The 18292-nt window shown below is 44.7% G+C and overlaps 1 protein-coding gene across 1 annotated transcript in view; it reads right to left on the bottom strand.

Moving 5' to 3' along the window:
• The window catches only part of Ube2l3 (ubiquitin conjugating enzyme E2 L3), a 40972-nt gene extending 23166 nt beyond the window's left edge, over positions 1 to 17806 (bottom strand). The window contains exon 1 of the mRNA XM_052158293.1: positions 17703 to 17806. Within this exon, the coding sequence (XP_052014253.1) occupies positions 17703 to 17729 (27 nt within the window). The 5' untranslated portion in view covers positions 17730 to 17806. The remainder of the gene's footprint in view (positions 1 to 17702) is intronic.
• Between the last annotated feature and the right edge of the window lie 486 nt (positions 17807 to 18292).

Genomic DNA, 18292 nt, shown 5'->3' with positions numbered 1-18292 from the left:
GGAGGCAGAGGAAAGCAGATCTATGAATTTAAGGCCAGCCTTGAAAATGAATTCCAGGGCAGCCAGAGATACAGAGAAACCCTGGAGGGAGGAGGCTGAAGAGGGATAGTATGGCTTTCATTTCTTTTTTCACTGTTATTTATTCTGAAGATTGTCTTGTGTGTGGGGGGGGGGAGGGTGGGGGGGTGTCTTATGTAGTTATGTAGCACAGGCTGACCTAGGGCCTATGATCTGAATATGATCTTGAACTTCTGATCTTCCTGCCTCCTGACCTATGATAGATGTTTTCCACACACCCAGTTTTATGTGGCACTGGGGATCAAACCAAGTGTTATGTGCATGCTAGAAAAGAACTCTACCAACCAGGCCCAGCCCTATAATAAAAACTTTTTTAAATATAGCAATAGATACAATTACATTTATCCCCTTACTGTGCCTACATATAAGACCAGATAGATGGCCTTAGGGAGTTGATTTTCTCTCTCCACTACACATACTCTTACTGACTGTGCCACCACACTGGCCCGTACGCTGAAAAGATTTCCTTACTCTACATGTGTTCTGTGTGTATCTAGGTTTGAATGCCATGTTCATGCTTGATGCCAAAAAGGGCCAGAAAAGGACACTGAGTCCCCTGGAACAGTCTGAAGCTAACAGACAAGTGTGAGCACCAGGCGGGTGCTTGGAAATTAGCTCAGGCTCCTGCAAGAGCAGCCAGTGCTCTCAAGTGCTGACCATGTCCCCAAGCTCTGCATGCGCATTTTCAGGAACAGCTCATTCTGTGGCAGCAAGTTCCCATACTCTGAAGATTGTCATAGGCAACAAAATGCGAATATCCAATCCCCACCTATGTTCTTCAGCATTAAGGCTATTTTTTTAAAGATTAATTTATTTATTATATGTAAGTACACTGTAGCTGTCTTCAGACACTCCAGAAGAGGGCATCAGATCTCATTATGGATGGTTGTGAGCCACCATGTGGTTGCAGGAATTTGAGCTCAGAACCTTCAGAAGAGCAGTCAGTGCTCTTAACTGCTGAGCCATCTCTCCAGCCCCAAGTCTATTTTTTAAAAAAGATTTATTTATGTACTTGAGTACACTATAGCTATACAGATGGTTGTGAGCCATCATGTGGTTGCTGGGATTTGAACTCAGGACCTTTGGAGGAGCAATCAGTGCTCTTAACCGCTGAGCCATCTCTCCAAGGGCTGTTTTTCTGAGACAGGGTTTCTCTGTGTAGCCTTGGCTACAGGCTGACCTTGAACTCAGATTCTGCCTGCTTTTGCCTCCCAGGTGCTAGTATTAAAGCTGTGTGACACCAATGTAAAGCAAGTCTCAATTTTTTTTTTTTTGGATTTGGTTTTTTCCAGACAGGGTTTCTCTGTATAGCCCTGGCTGTCCTGGAGCTCACTCTGTAGACCAGGCTGTCCTTGAACTCAGAAATCCGCCTGCCTCTGCCTCCCAGAGTGCTGGTATTACAGGCGTGCACCACCACCGCCCGGCTAAGTCTCAATTTTTTGATGGGTGTGCTGTGCAGGTGAGCACAGTGGCTGTGAAAGTGCGAGGCACTGCGCTCCCCTGCAGCTGGACAGTTCCTCGTGCAGTTGCTGGAAATCAAAGTCAGGCCCTCTGAAAGAGGACACTGGGCATCTCTCCAGCCCAATTTTTAAAGATTTCAGCCAGAGATGGGGGTAGGAGTGACAGCAAATACCTTTAATCCCAGCACTCAGAAAGGCAGAGGCAGGTAGATCTCTGAGTTTGAGACCAGATTGGCTTATATGAGACTTCCAGGACAGCCAGGGCCACAAAGAAAAACCCTGTGTCAGAAAGCAAAAGGAAGGAAGGAAGGAAGGAAGGAAGGAAGGAAGGAAGGAAGGAAGGAAGGAAAGAAACCGAAACAAACATAAAGATTTCTTTAAATTGTTTTTATTTCTGAGATGATAATTTAATCACATTTTCCTCTTCCCTTTCCTTTCCTCCCTCCAAATCGTCCCATATGCCCCTCTCTGTTCTCCTTCAAAGGATTTATTTTTTATGCATGTCTATGTGAGTCTGCATAAGTATATGTACCAAGTGTGCAGAAGAAACAATGGAGAAAAGAAGAAGACATCAGATCCCCTGGGACTAGAGCCACCAAATGGGTGCTGGGAATCAAGTGTGAGTCCTCTGGAAGAGCAGCCAGTGCTCTTACCTGCTGAGCCATCTCTCCAGCCTCGAACCCAGGATCTCTCTCTGCAGGGGTAGGAAGCACTCGTAACTTCCCCCAGGATCAACTTTACGTATCATACTATTTGGCTACTAAGCTGTCAGTGTTCACAGGAAGAAGCAATGCCCAGTCAGATAGGCCTAGGCTTACACACCCTACCCACAGGTCTCACCCTTCACCTGAAGATTCAGCCTTACCTTTAAAAAAAAAAAAAGGGAATAAAAGCCATTTCTTAGGGCTTTATTATTTACAGGAAGCTTTTTCTACTTGCGTTAATTTCATCCTTTACCTTAATTGTATCCTGTTTCTTAAAATCTAAAACACAACAATGTAGATTTTTTTACTGTCTATAATGTGACACAGGGAAATTGAGGGTATTTATTGTTATTAACAAAGCTTTCTGAAATGAACTGACACATAAGGCATGGTTCCTGTTAAAATCTCATTAAAACCACATTTATCTATCAAAGGCATCAGTTCAGAAGACCATCCAATATTCAACAATAATCAGAAACACACGCCAAGGAAAAGGCAGGCAGGGTAAGATGGCCAGTCATGACACCGCCTCACTAGTGACAATATACAGCACCTGACATGTGGGCAGGGTGCGGGCAAGGCGGGCACAGATGTGCCATTCCATAGAGAGAAAGCAAATCTCAGAAGTTCAAACCACAGAATCCTCACAGAGCAGGTCCACAGCTGGACCAAGGCTAGGCCAGGATAGCCCTTTTACAGTTATCACAGCTACATAAAGCAGTGCGCTACACTGACTAACACTTTCATTAGAAATGGACAGAATCAGGACAGCCAGGGCTACACAGAGAAACCCTGTCTGTAAAAAACAATTAAAAAAGAAAGAAAGAGAGGAAGGGAGGGGAGGGGAGGAGAGGGGAGGAGAGGAAAGAAAAAAGAAGAGAAGAAAAGAAAAGAAAAGAAAAGAAAAGAAAAGGACAGAATATGAGCCAGAGAGATAGCTCAGCAGGTAAAGGCACTTGCCACCCAACCCTGATGACCTGAGTTTAATACAGGAACCCACATAAAGACAGAACGAAGAATCAACTCCCCAGAGTTGTCCAGTTGTGTGTGTGTGTGTGTGTGTACCCCTCACACACAATCACAGTCATACATGGAAGTTGGGCATAATGGCACACACTTTCTTTCTTTCTTTCTTTTTTTTTTTTTTTTGATTTTTCGAGACAGGGTTTCTCTGTGTAGCCCTGGCTTTCCTGGCACTCACTCTGTAGACCAGGCTGTCCTCGAACTCAGAGATCCACCTGCCTCTGACTCCCAGAGTGCTGGGATTACAGGTGTGTACCACCACCGCCCGGCTGGTAAACAATTTCAATCCGAACCAGGGTTGTCTGTCTCAAAGAAAAGAACTCAAGAAATAAAAGAAAACTAAATAGGCGCAACAAGTAGGTGCTTCTATTTCTTGTACAATATTCTAGAAAGGCTTATGGGCTTGTTTTAAGTAACATTTGCACATGCCAAAACTTACAAAACTGAGCTTGTCACTAGGGAAATATAGGCAGGAGTGAGTTCAAAGCCAGCCTGGTAACACAATGACATTCTATCTCAAAAACCTTGGCTGGAGAGACGGGCTAATGGTTAAGAGCAAATGCTGCTCTTGCACAGGACCTGAGTTCAGTTCCCAGCAACCATTTTCAACAGCTCATAACTGCATGTAACTTCAGCTCCAGAGACCATCACAGCCTTTCCTAAATTCCTCGAGCACCTGCACTCATATGTATATGTTTAAGGCTAAACAAATCAATAAATAGGTAGATAAACAAACACACAAATAGAAGGTTGGTGAGATGGCTTAATAGGTGATGGAGCTTGCCGGCAATCCTGACCATTTCAATCTGACAGATTGCGTTCAATCTCCAGGACCTTCAGGAGAAAACCATCTCTTACAAAAAAAAGTGTGTGTGTGCGCCGGGCAGTGGTGGCACACACCTGTAAGCCCAAATAGCAAATAAATAAATGTAAATGTCTTTTTAAAAAGTGTGTGTGTGTGCCGGGCAGTGGTGGCACACACCTGTAAGCCCAGCACTTTGGGAGTCAGAGGCAGGCGGATTTCTGAGTTCGAGGCCAGCCTGGTCTACAGAGTGAGTTCTATGTCAGCCAGGACTACACAGAGAAACCCTGTCTCAAAAAACAAAAAAACAAAACAAAAAAAATGTGGGTGTGCACACATTATATGTGATGGTGCCAGGCAGTGGTGACTTTAATCCCAAACTGAGGAGACAGAGAAAGGTGAATCTCGATTACTTGGGAGCCAGCCTGGTCTACAGAGTGAGTTCTATGTCAGCCAGGGCTAAAAAGAGAAACCCTGTCTCAAGACTCAAAAACAAGGGCTAGAGAGATGGCTCAGCGGTTAAGAGCACTGACTGCTCTTTCAAAGGTCCTGAGTTTGATTCTCAGCAACCACATGGTGGCTCACAACCATCTGTAATGGGGTCTGATGCCCTCTTCTGGTCTGAAGACAGCTACAGTGTACTTGTATAATTAAAAATAAATAAATCTTAAAAAAAAAAAAGACTCAAAAACAAGAAAAGAAATAAGAATAGTAACACCCCTAGCCTTCCACTGCTAGTCAGTGTTTTGTTTTGTTTTACGCTCCTCTAATCTGACTAAAACAAAACCTATCAGATGGAATTGGATATGTAAGAAAAGTTCACACAGCACTGGTAGGACTTTAACAGAATAAAAATGAATGATTTTGCCAGGAGTGGTGCTACATGCCTGACAAATCTCTGTGAGCTCCAGGCCAACCAAGGGTACATATTGATAGCTTTTCTCAAAAAATAAAACCAAAGTGGTGAGGAAAGATGGCTCCACAGTTAAAAGCACATACTGCTCAAAGAGGACCCAAGTTCCTATTCCTAGCACCTATGGTGGGCAGCTAGCAAGTCCCTGAATCTCCAGCCCCAGAGATTCTGCTGCCCTTTTCTGACCTCAGGGGGCACAGTATTCACATGCACACACCAACACATAAACATACAATTTAAAATAAAAATAAAAATGCTTTTAAAAATAAAGCAAGAAATGAGGCATGGTGGCACATGCCTTTGATCAGAGGTAGGCAGCTGGGTTTAAGGCTAGTACAAATATGATGCCCAGGACAGATGAGATAAGTGAATAAATAAATACTAATAAAATAAAATGAAAATTTCTAATTTTACTATTAGAGAACTTTCCAAGCTTGTACAATGAAACTGCTTTGACAATGAAATTACAATTTTAATGTGATTACAGATACTGCAAATTTAAATATCTTTCAGAATGCTTTAATATAAATCTCATTTCAATTAATTCTCAGCAAATGGGAAAGAATGAGTCATGCCCACATGACATCTTCATGGATTAAGCTGTTTGCTTACACATAATTATTATTATAACTAACATAGCTGGATGGTGGTGGCGCACGCCTTTAATCCCAGCACTTGGGAGGCAGAGGCAGGCGGATTTCTGAGTTTGAGACCAGCCTGGTCTACAGAGTGAGTTCCAGAACAGCCAGGGCTACACAGAGAAACCCTGTCTTGGAAAAAAAACAAAAAAACAAAACCCAAAACAAACAAACAACAACAACAACAACAACAAAAATCTAACATAGCACAACTAATTCTATGAGGTCATTCATTTCATTCTCGGTCTTGTTAGTATAAGGAGACCCACAAGGTCTCAAAGAAGCAAAACAGATGAGTTAAAAGCACAAATCAACACATAGTTTAGATGCCTGCTTCTCTATCACAGCATACTGCTCGGCCTCAGATCACTCTAAGAGAATATAACTGTGACAGCTACAACATATGCTTAAAGGAAAATGCTGCCTACACATCTCCTGGGCAAGCCCAGTCAGGGCTCTAGATCCACAGACAGACAGGCAGGCAGGCAGGCAGGCAGGCAGGCAGCCTCTCATAGGCCTAGCTCCTGGAATGTGTTTGTCTACATCGGAACAAGGGTGTGCCTGACACTGCTGACCTACATTACAGTACAGACTCCAGAGTCCAGCAGTCCAACTAAACTGAGAAAGCTCAAGGACTAAGACACCGTCTCAGCTGTGCCCACAACAGACCTAAAGACAAGAACAAGAAACCAGGAACTGCCTATGTCACCCGTGGTAAGAGCTGGAAGAGCAGGTCTGTAGTGGAGTGCTGGAGGGAGGGACAGGTTCACAAGAACTACTGTCAGGAAGCAAGCAGTTGCAAAAAAAAAAAAGTGCTCAGAGGCTATTAGCCTTCTGAGTTATACTGTCTTCCCCACTAGTGACAAGAGTCAGGCAGTGTCCCCGTGCAGAAATAAACAGATCCTACCAATAAGCGCTGGCTTTGACAACAGTGTCTGCTTTTGTTAAATGGGCACCTGCTGGGTAAGCAGCTATCAAAACCACTGCTGAACTAGGCTAAGGCAAAAACTGGTAAAATAAAGGACAACAACAACCATACAGACCTAAAACTGCCAAAATCGCCACAACAACTAGTTCAGATTCTTGTCTGGCAAACGTGGGGTTAGCCCCTGTACTGGCTGGTTTTGTGTGTCAACTTGACACAGGCTGGAGTTATCACAGAGAAAGGAGCTTCAGTTGGGGAAGTGCCTCCATGAGATCCAGCTGTGGGGCATTTTCTCAATTAGTGATCAAGAGGGGAGAGCCTAGCCCCTTGTGGGTGGTGCCATCCCTGGGCTGGTGCTCTTGGATTCTATAAGAAAGCAGGCTGAGCAAGCCAGGGGAAGCAAGTCGGTAAGAAACATCCCTCCATGGCCTCTGCATCAGCTCCTGCTTCCTGACCTTCCTGCTTTCCTGGAGTTGCAGTCCTGACTTCCTTTAGTGATGAACAGCAATTTGGAACTGTAAGCTCAATAAACCGTTTCCTCCCCAACTTGCTTCTTGGTCATGATGTCTATGCAGGAATAGAAACCCTAAGACATTCCCAAAACTTTTTTTTTTTTTTAATGAATCCAAACCACTACCGTCCCCTAAAACCCAGGAATAGCCATTCAAACAACAGGAGCAGAATCTAAGAGCAGAATGGCTGGGCAGTGAATTTGGCTCTAAAGTTCATTTCAGCTCCCTTTGAATTAAGGCTGTCAGCACCTGCTCTCCCAGGGTAAAAGAATCTTACAAGTGACTTGGGGAGGAGGCCTTAATGGCTAAGAGAACTTGCTGCTTTTGCAGAGAACCAGGGTACAGTTTTCAGCACCCACATGGAGACTCAAAACTATCAGTGATTCCAGCTGCAGGAGATCTGACACCCTCTTCTCACCTCCTCCAGTGCCAGACACGCATATGGTGCACATACAGACGTGAAGGCAAAATATCTGAACCTACAAATTTAAAAAATAAGTTAAAATAAAGAGACTGGGCTGGAGAGATGGCTCAGCAGTTAAGAGCACTGACTGCTCTTCTGAAGTTCCTGAGTTCAAATCCCAGCAACCACATAGTGGCTCACAACCATCCGTAATGAGACCTGACACCCTTTTCTGGTGTGTCTGAAGACAGCTACAGTGTACTTGCATATAATAAATAAATCTAGCCAGGCGGTGGTGGCTCACGCCTGTAATCCAGAACTCTGGGAGGCAGAGGCAGGCGGATTTCTGAGTTCGAGGCCAGCCTGGTCTACAGAGTGAGTTCCAGGACAGCCGGAAAAACCCTGTCTCGAAAAAACCAAATCCAAAAAAATAAAATAAATAAATAAATAAATAAATCTTTTAAAAAATAAAAAGACTTTGTGTTATGACGTTTTATGTGCTATATGATGTTTTGTTTATGAATGCACCTCTGTGCACATCTCAGATCCACTGGAATTGGAATGACTGATGGTTGTAAACCAATCAATGTGGGTCTTGTAGGCGCTGGTTCCTCTGCAAGAGCAACAAGGACTCTAACCAGTGAGCCAACTCTCCAGCCCCTTTTTGTTTTTTTTTTCAAAAACAGACTGGGAGACAATCTTCAGAGGGAGGGGCAGGGTCCTGCTGTATAGTTTGGGCTAGCCTGGAACTCTCCCAACAGCAAGCTTCAGGTGGGTTCAGTGGGACACCTTGTCTCAAGGGGAAAGAGAGGAGTGACAAAGCAGCACACCGGTGTTCTGTCTCTCTCTCTCTCTCTCTCTCTCTCTCTCTCTCTCTCTCTCTCTCTCTCTCTCTCTCTCTCTCTCTCTCTCTCTCCCCCCACCCCTTCTTGCTCTTTCCACTACACTCTACCTAAGTGTGTACCACCAACACACACGAATTCACTGCAAACCTACACAAAAGGAAAAAAAAGGCACACTCACATACAGGATAAGAGAGAACCTGAGATGCACTTTAGTTCAGAGATCTCTTTCAGTTTTGAGAAACAGCTGGGTGTGGTAGTGCACACTGTATTTTCCCAGCACTTGAGAGGCAGAGGCAGAGGAGGCAGAGGAGGCAAAGGCAGAGGCAGAGGCAGGCGTTTCTGTGATTTGAAGCCAACCTGATCTCCACAGTGAGACCATACTGCACCACAAATGCCCAGTGTAGTTTCACTTTTAATTAATGATATCTGTAATATCTTAGTATATGACAGATACTCTGCTAATACTTAATTTATCTTAATTCACTGAACCTATACACAGATGGAGTAACTTAAGGCAGAAGTTAACTTACTCAGTACCACTTGGCTAAAATGTTACAAGCACAAGACTCCAAATCAAGAACTTAAGCTCTCAATTGCCAAGTGGTTTAGTCTAGTCCTCACTTGTATGATAAAAGAGTCTCAGGTTCTCTCTTATTCCTCCCTCATCATCTCCCAGAACGTCTAGGATTGGCTGTAACTGAAACCTAACGGTTATGAGGTAGCCTGCTACCTGTCATTAAGTCCATCCAGCGCCTGTAACATCTCTTCCAGCGGCTAGCTGGGAAAACTGGCCAAGACTCTCCCCACAGGAACGGAGGGCACACCCATGCTACCCAATCACCCAAGGGTAAAACCTGGCCTAACTAAAATCTAAGGAAAGGCCAACACAATATCAGAAGTGGTCGGTCTGCTTAGGAAGCTGATAAAAGTTTGTAGAGGTCCTTTGTGCAGTTCTCAGAACTACTGCCCATAAGCACCCTGGGAGAAGAAGGGCTCAGCTTCACTGGTCTAGATTCTAAACAGGCCAACTTTAGCTAGAAGAAAAGTATGCAGTCCCACAAGGATTTCTCCTCAACTACTGAAATTTTTTTCAATTATTAGAGGACTTGGCCATAAGCTGCCTACTCCTCAGTGTTGGGGGCTGGGCTGTCTTTCCCTGCAGGGTATGCTACCATTGAGTTGGCAAGAAATTGGATACCCAATGGACAGATGGAATTTCTGAGAGCTAGATGCATAACATTTTCATAACTCATTCATCAGGGCCCAAATTAGGTATCCTTTAAGCAGGTTCTCAAAGGACAAGAAGTCACTCTGATACAGAGAATATAGAAACACAACACACTGAAGTGTATGGCTCACTGGGAAAGTGCCTGCCTAGCATGCTTAGGGCCCTGGGTTGTACGTCAGACAAGGGAAATAGAGGTCAACAATACAGGTCAGTGATAGCATTACAAAGCCCTAGGTAGATAGAGCCCCGCTGCTGCAGGGGTGGGAGTAAGCAGTAGGCGTGGGGGACACCAATCAAAAAAATCCAGAGTTGGGGCTAAAGAGTTGAATGCTCAGCAGTTAACAACACCAGCACTGGCTGTTCTTCCTGGGGACCAGAGTTTGATTTCCAGAACATGTGGTAGCTTAACAGTTGCCTGTGACTCTAGTTCTTGGAGATCAGACACTTTCTTCTGGCTTCTGTGGGTACTATACAGATGATGCACAGACACAGATTCAGGTTTTGAAACACCCATGTACATGATGAAATAGGTAAATCATCAATCAATCAATCTCTCTCTCTCTCTTTTTGTTTTTTGTTGTGTTTTGTTTTGGGGACAGGGCTTGTCTGTGTAGCCCTGGCTGTCCTGGAACTCACTCTGTAGACCAGGCTGGCCTCGAACTCAGAACCATACTGGGCATGTTAGCAAGTTTTTCAGCTGCAGTCTGTGGAGTTGGCTGTTCCTATGGTTAGGCTGGAGCAGCATGCCCTTCAATAAATTAAATAACCAAAGGGAGGGTGGGAGTGGGCATTTAGTTTAGTGGTAGAATACTTACCTACCATGCACCCTTGGTATTCAGACAGACAGACAGACAGACAAACAGACAACACACACCCACACCCATACCCACACACTGCACTATCACTAAGAATGGCTGAATTCGTCTCAATTTACTAGGATACATAAACTTAGGATAAAAATTGCCAAGGGGGGGGGGGGGGCTGGAGAGAAGGCTCATCAGTTAAGAGCCTTCTCTTAAGAAGAACAACAACTCCCTGTTCTTCCAGTATATCTGGGTTCAATTCTCAGCACCCACATGGCAGCTCACAACTATGTGTAACATCCTCATACAGACATGCATGCAGGCAAAACATTAATGCACACAAAATAAAAAGGAATACATTGTCTTTTAAATGCAAATTCAGTAAGACAGGCAGGGTTATAACTCAAGGTAACATGGTTTCATAAGCATTCATATTCAATCCCCAGCACCAAAAAGATGCCTGACAAGATGGCTTAACAGGACACCTGTTTACCAGTAAGCCTGACCTAAGGTTGATCCCCAAACCCAAAATGGAAGAACCAACTCCCAAAACTTGTTCTGATTTCCACATATTTCCACTTATTCAAACATGCCATGTATCACACACCATGAATAAAAAACACATACTTGCTGGGCAGTGGTGGCACACGCCTGTAATCCCAGCACTCTGGGAGGCAGAGGCAGGCGGATTTCTGAGTTGGAGGCCAGCCTGGTCTACAGAGTGAGTTCCAGGACAGCCATGGCTATACAGAGAAACCCTGTCTCTAAAAAAACCAAATAATAATAATAATAAAAAAACAAAAAACAAAAAACAACAAAACAAAACAAAACAAAAAAAAAAAAAACACATACTTTTCTCAATTTAAAAATCTGAAAGTCCATTCCCAAAATGGATTCAAGCCAATTATGATTGCTTATCATGCATAACATAAGAACTTGTAAAAAACTTCCTACAGGTTGGGCAGTGATGGACAGTGGTGGATGTTGGCATCAAAGGACCAGTTTTGCAGATGGCTCTAAACTCAGGATGTCATACCTAAGTGTTACCTGTTCCTATGGTTACCACATACCTTCCCAGAGCCCACTTCCCACACTCACCTGCCTATGTAAAAAGACAGACCTTTCCCCATTTGGCCCTTCTTTTCTTTTCCTCTTTGTCCCCAGTAAAACCTCTTACATGTGGAACTTCTCTGGCCTGGTGTGCTATGTTCAGACTCAAGCCGATATTCCAACACATCAGTGGACACTTTTAATCCCTGTGCTTGGGAGGCAGAGGCAGGCGGGTCACTGAGTTCAAGACCAGCCTGATCTACAAAGTGAGTTCTAGGACAGCCAGAGATACATAGAGTACTCAAGTTTTTTGGGTTTGTTTTTTTTTTGGGGGGGGGCGGGGGGAGGGGGTGGAGATGGAAGCAAGCAAGCCTGCCCTTCCCTCACTCCTCACCTCTTTTCTTTTTATGAACTGAAGTCTCATATACACTAAGTTGGATGTTAGCCTGGAACTCCCAGCCCCCGGTGATCTTCCTGCCTCAAGCTCTTTAATAACTACATTAAAACACCATCACACCTAGCTCTCCCTCACCCCTTAAGACAAGTACCAGACCTGTCATTGCTCTATAATTAATTACCAAGCTGGGAGGATATAATCCTGTATTCAAGAGCAAAATAGTTTACAGCTTAGTACAATAAATTCCAAGGAATGTTATTCAAGCTGTTATTGAATAACTCTTGTGTCCTGGTACATGCTTACAGACTGAGGAAGTACACCAATGAGGAGTTTGGAGTGAACACTACTTCAAAAACACTCTAAAAATGCTACAAATCTCAATTCCTGGACTCCACTAAGAACCATACCATAAGAACTAACAAAATGTTACCTTTCCTGCTTAAGTCCACAAAATTTCATGAGAAAAGCCCCTGTAGGAAGCTACTTAATAGGAAGGCCCTAGGGGAGCTGTGGTGAGGCTGCAAACAAACAATTAGCCCAATCAATTTCTAGAATTTTTGTTTTGGGCTTTGTAGCTATTTCCCTATTCTTGACTGAAGAGAGGGTTACAATCTAGGTGTTGCCTTCAATGCTGAATTAGCTGCTTTGCAAATTAAAATGTATTTACTGCTTTGCTAACATTGTAAATCTTTTTTGCCAATGTTTTTTTTAAATTTAAAACTTTCTCAAAACCTCTGGAGAGAATCCTCAAGAATTAACACTTGTGCCGACAGTGGTAGCACATGCCTTTAATCCCAGCACTTGGGAGGCAGGCAGATTTCTGAGTTCGAGGCCAGCCTGCTCTATAGAATGAGTTCTAGGACAGCCAGGGCTGCACAGACAAACCCTGTCTTGAAAAGCAAAAAACAAAACAAAACAAAAGAATTAACACTTGTTCTTGCAGAAGACCCAAGTTCAATTTCCAGCACTCACATGATTGTTCATGATAATTCCAGTTCGAGGAACTTTCTTTCTTTAAAAAAATAAAAAAAAAGACAGTGTCTCTATACAGTCCTGGATGAACTGGAACTTGCTTTGTAGACCAGGCTGGCTTTGAATAACAGAGATCCACCTGCCTCTGCCTCCAGAGTGATGGGATGAAAGAGACGCGCCATCATACCCAGCAACACCCTCTTCTGACATTTGAGGGCACAAATACTGGGCTCAATTCCCTGTATCCACATGATGGCTCAACAACAACTGTCTGCAACTCCAGTCCCCGGGATCCACCCTCTTTTGGCTCCCACAGGCACCAGGGAAGTACAATCACCAAAGCAAATACTAATAACACAAGCCAGATGCACATCTTATTAACAGCACGTGGGAGGCAGAGGCAGAGGCAGACAGAAAGAAAATCTGTGAATTTGAGGATAGCCTGGTCTATATAGTGAGTTCCAGGACAGCCAGAACTACATAGTAAGACCTTGTTTCAGAAAAGCCAAAAAAGGGCTGGAGAGATGGCTCAATGGTTAAGAGCACTCACTGCTCTTCCAGAGGTCCTGGATTCAAATTCTAGCAACCACATGGTGGCTCACAACCATCTGTAATAAGATCTAATACCCTCTTCCAGTGTCTGAAAACAATAACAGCGTATTCACATATATAAAATAAATCTTTAAAAAAAAAAGAAAGAAAAAGAAAAGCCAAAAAATACTTGATAATAATAATAAACAACAAAGGCCGGGCGTGGTGGCGCACGCCTGTAATCCTAGCACTTGGGAGGCAGAGGCAGGTGGATTTCTGAGTTCGAGGCCAGCCTGGTCTACAGAGTGAGTTCCAGGACAGCCAAGACTACACAGAGAAACCCTGTCTCGGGGAAAAATAATGATAATAATAATAAACAACAAACACAAACTTTCAATTTCTCACCACAGGAAACCCCTTTATCAAGCACTACAATACTGTTGATTAACCAGTAGCTTTCATTTGTTTGTTACAAGATCTCATGAAGCCCAGGCTGGCCTCAAATTCATTATGTAGCCTTGATTTCCTGATCCTTGTCTCTAGCGCTCTCTCTCTCTCAAGTGCTTGGGATAACAGGTGTTGTATTTACCATGCCCAGCTTGTTTTTTTTTTTTTTTAAAGATTTATTTATTTATTATATGTAAGTACACTGTAGCTGTCTTCAGACACACGGGAAGAGGGCATCAGATCTCATTACAGATGGTTGTGAGCCACCATGTGGTTGCTGAGATTTGAACTCAGGACCTTTGGAAAAGCAGTCAGTGCTCTTATCTCTGAGCCATCTCTCCAGCCCGCCCAGCTTGTTTTTTAATTTTTGCTCTGCAGTTATCTAACCAAGTTTAAACTCTCAAAGCCAATGACCATTAATACATAAACAGAATTTCCTGCCTGAACTGAAAGAATCTGGAGCCACATCTTTAAAAACGTATCTATCTACTCCTCTATGAAGACAATCTGACTAAGAGTGTACGTAGGTTTTCACACTTGGAGCCAGGGGCCCTCAGTGCAGTGCGTCACCTCATGTCACCATGCTCTACTCCTTAGAACCCTGCCAATCAAGGCTGGACAGATGGGTCAGTGGTTAAGAGCACTGGGAACTCTTACGGAGGACCCAGGTTCAACTTCCAGCTCACAACTATTCTGTAACTCCAGTTCCAGGGGATCTGACACCCTCATCCAGACAGACACACCAAACCACATACAATAAAAAATAAGTCATTTAAAATTAAAACTCTTAGCCGGGCGGTGGTGGTGCACACCTGTAATCCCAGCACTCTGGGAGGCAGAGGCAGGCAGATTTCTGAATTCGAGGCCAGCCTGGTCTACAGAGTGAGTTCCAGGTCAGCCAGGGCTATACAGAGAAACCCTGTCTCGAAAAAACCAAATCAAAAACAAACAAACAAACAAAAAAAAAATCCAACAACAACAACAAAAAAACAACAACCAAAAAAAAAAAAAAAAACCAAAAAAAAAAAAAATTAAACTCTTCCAATGTATCTAAACTCAAACTGCCACATTTGCAAATATTAAGATAATAGACTAATTTTGAGTGTTGAAAACAAAAAAAGAACTTAAGTAAAATAAGCTTGAATTCTTATGTACTTAAACTTTTTCCTAGGCTCAAATTTTTTATTTATTTATTTATTTTTTTATTTTTGATTTTTTCGAGACAAGGTTTCTCTGTATAACCCTGGCTGTCCTGGAACTCACTCTGTAGACCAGGCTGGCCTCGAACTCAGAAATCCGCCTGCCTCTGCCTCCCAAGTGCTGGGACTAAAGGTGTGCGCCACCACCGCCCGGCTCCTAGGCTCAAATTTTATAAAACAATTTTAAAACTGTGATTTCCCTCCTAAATGTCTGACAGGACATTCCAAACTAGATCAATGGGGCTAGACCAGGGGAGAACAGGATGGAATTATGTCAGCTGGTCCTGGTGAGTCGTTCCTGTAATTCTAGCAATCAGGAGACTGAGGCAGAGAATCATTTTGAATTTGAAGTCAGCCTGGGATACTGAGCAAGGCCGTGTCTCAAAAAAACAAGGGGCAATGCTGGTTGGTAGTGACACATGCTTATGACCTCAGCACTAGTGAAGCAGAAGCAGAAAGATGACTTGAGTTCAAGGCCAGTCTGGTCTACAGAGTGAATTCCAGAGAAGGGCTACACAGAGAAGCCCAGTCTCAAAAAAAAAGGAAGGAAGGAAGGAAGGAAGAAGAGAAGAGAAGAGAAGAGAAGAGAAGAGAAGAGAAGAGAAGAGAAGAGAAGAGAAGAGAAGAGAAGAGAAGAGAAGAGGAGAGCCCTGCCCTTTATGGGACAGAAATCTGACTGTTACAAAGAGAAATGTAAAGAGCAGAGTTAGGAGTGGAGAAGAGCACACAGCAGGAGGCATAGGTGTTGATCCCAAGGGCTCCTGGGAAGGGAAGGGAATCCTCTACAAGATCACCTTTCTCAGGCTGAGCAAACAAAACATGCAAAGGGAGACTCCAGAGTGTGTCTGTCCAGAAGCTTTGATGTATACTCACATGGTTATTCATACAGTACTTTCTCCTTTGTGGGGCAGTCAGAGGCAAGCCAAAGAATCTCTGTGTTCTCTATTCTCCTCTACAGAATGGGAAGTAGGAGTATCTAACTCAAAGGTAAGATGGGTCATGGTCATGAATATGAAGCACAATAAAAATTGGGAAAATGATAGCGAGTGCAATAATATGGTGCAGGAGCACCCAGAAACTCCTAAGCTGGAGGTGAGCCTGTGAGAGACTGCTTTCCAAGAAAGGTCTTTCACTTTCACGTCAAGTAAGAAGTTAGGATTGGGCTGTGAGACAGCTCACAGGTAAGCCTGCCCAGAGTTTGAGCCACACTGGACCCATAGGGGAAAAAAAGAACAGAGAAGTTATCCTCTGACCTCCACACGAATGCTGTGACACAATGTATCCCCGCACACACACACACACACAGACAGACAGACAGACAGACAGACACAGAGAGAAATATACTTAAAAATTTTTTAAGTTAAAATTGCTAAGGACAAAACCAGAGAGGATCTTAGCCAAATGGAAAGAACTAAATACCTGCTTTAGAGAAAAGAACTCTGGAGTCCAAGAAGGGTAGTCAGGGGAAAGTGTATAGGAGACCTGAGAGACTGTGGATGAATTCATGTTATCAAAACTACAAGAAACAGCATGCATTCACGAATCTTCCTAAACTGAAACCCACAAGGCAGGAGGGATGACAACTTTTGGGGTTTGAACACGGAAGTGATTAGCATTCCTTTCCTGTAGGTTAAAGACTGAGTATCACAGGCAGAATAGATAAGGAGTTTGATCACAATTGTTTAGTGCCCACTTCCACTCCAGTTTTATCATCAAATGTTCTCTCTAGGTTTCAGTGAGCAAATGGCTTTCTTTTGTTTCCAGTTACTCTATCAACCAAAGACAAATCAGTTCTCTAGAGCCAGCTCCTCAGGCCTTTTGTATTTCCGGTCTGGCGAGAGGCGAGTGCTCTGCCGCACTACCAGGTAGCACTCAAACACAGGCGGGTTATCTTTAGAGGATGTCGGCATATCTACCAGTGAAAACCTCAACTGAGCACCTGTATAGTATGCCTCACCAAAGGAGCCAATTAGTGAGGGGATACTCCGATACATTCAAGATACAAAGTGCGTATACCAAGTTATTTTTGTAAACTTTGGCAGGTTTTGATTCCGACAGAAGCCAACCCCCACCCTTCATCAGAGAAAGGAGATGAAGATGACTAAGAGGTGGATAGAAAAGAGAGCCTAGCTACGCAGGGGGCCGACCCCACGCCTTCCTAGAGTTGGAACTTGTCTGCTGTGTGACTCTGCAGTCACAAGGCGACAGTTTGCGTGGACCCAACACAATTTCAAAAGACCACCAACTAACTGACCTAACTTTGGCCGCCTTCCCTCCTCCTTCCTTTCCCGTCTCGGGCCTCGCAGCCTCCCGGTCCCGGAGCTATGGGCTGGCGGAATGGGGCTCAGAGAACGGCGACCGCGGCCCAGGACCGGGCGGCTCCGCGGCGCGGACTCCCAGCCGGGGCTCCGGCTTTCTTCCCCGAGAGCGCCCAGCTTGGGGCCTCCAGGCCCGGCCCACACATCAACGGCGTTCTAGACCCGGGCCGCGACCACTGCGACGGAGGGCCCGGCTTCGCTCCGGGAGGAGGGGGCACGAGAACTGCCCAAGCTGATCCGAAAGGGCCGGCAGCGGCGGCTCCCAGCGCGGCCTTGCGCTCCCGCCCAGGCTGCGGCCTAGGCGGCCCCGTTACATCTCTCCGCACGCGGCACAGCGGGGCCACGCAATGAGGGATGAAGAACGGCGTCGCCCCAAGGAACCGCGGCCTGCTGTAGGGGTCCCGGCCCCGGGACGCCGCCCCCCGCCTGGCCAGCGCCAGAGAATGGCTTTTACCTTCATCAGCCTCCTGCTGGCCGCCATCTTGGATCTGGTGCTGCTGCTTTCCCAAAATGCATCGCGGTAGGCCAGGCGGCTAGAACCCCCTCACTTCCTGGAGCGGGGGAGGGGCTAACCGGGAAGAGCGCGGAATGGAGAAGTGTGCCTACTGTGTGTGGGTCCCAGTGCTATAGAATCCTGTGTAGACACAAGTGACCTGGACAGTTAAAGATCCTTACTTTGTGGAGCCTCCGGTCCACAGCAAATACATACAGTGCCTGGTACATAGTAGGTGCACTACAAATCGTGTGTGCACAAAATAATTGAATAATCAAGATTATTTCAGGCTGGGTAGTGGTGGCACCTGCCTTTAATCCCAGCACTTGGGAGGCAGAAGCAGGTGGATTTCTGAGTTCAAGTCCAGCCTGGTTTACAAAGTGAGTTCCAGGACAGCCAGGGCTATACAGAGAAACCCTGTCTCGGGAAGAAAAAAAAAAGATTATTTCAGGGCTGGAGAGATGGCTCATTGGTTAAGAGCACTGACTGCTCTTCTGAAGGCCCTGAGTTCAAATCCCAGCAAATCCATGGTGGCTCACAACCATCTGTAA

Source organism: Apodemus sylvaticus, chromosome 15, assembly GCF_947179515.1.
Source record: "Apodemus sylvaticus chromosome 15, mApoSyl1.1, whole genome shotgun sequence".
NCBI classification, from domain to species: Eukaryota; Metazoa; Chordata; class Mammalia; order Rodentia; family Muridae; genus Apodemus; species Apodemus sylvaticus.
This window is presented reverse-complemented; position numbering and strand designations above follow the sequence as displayed.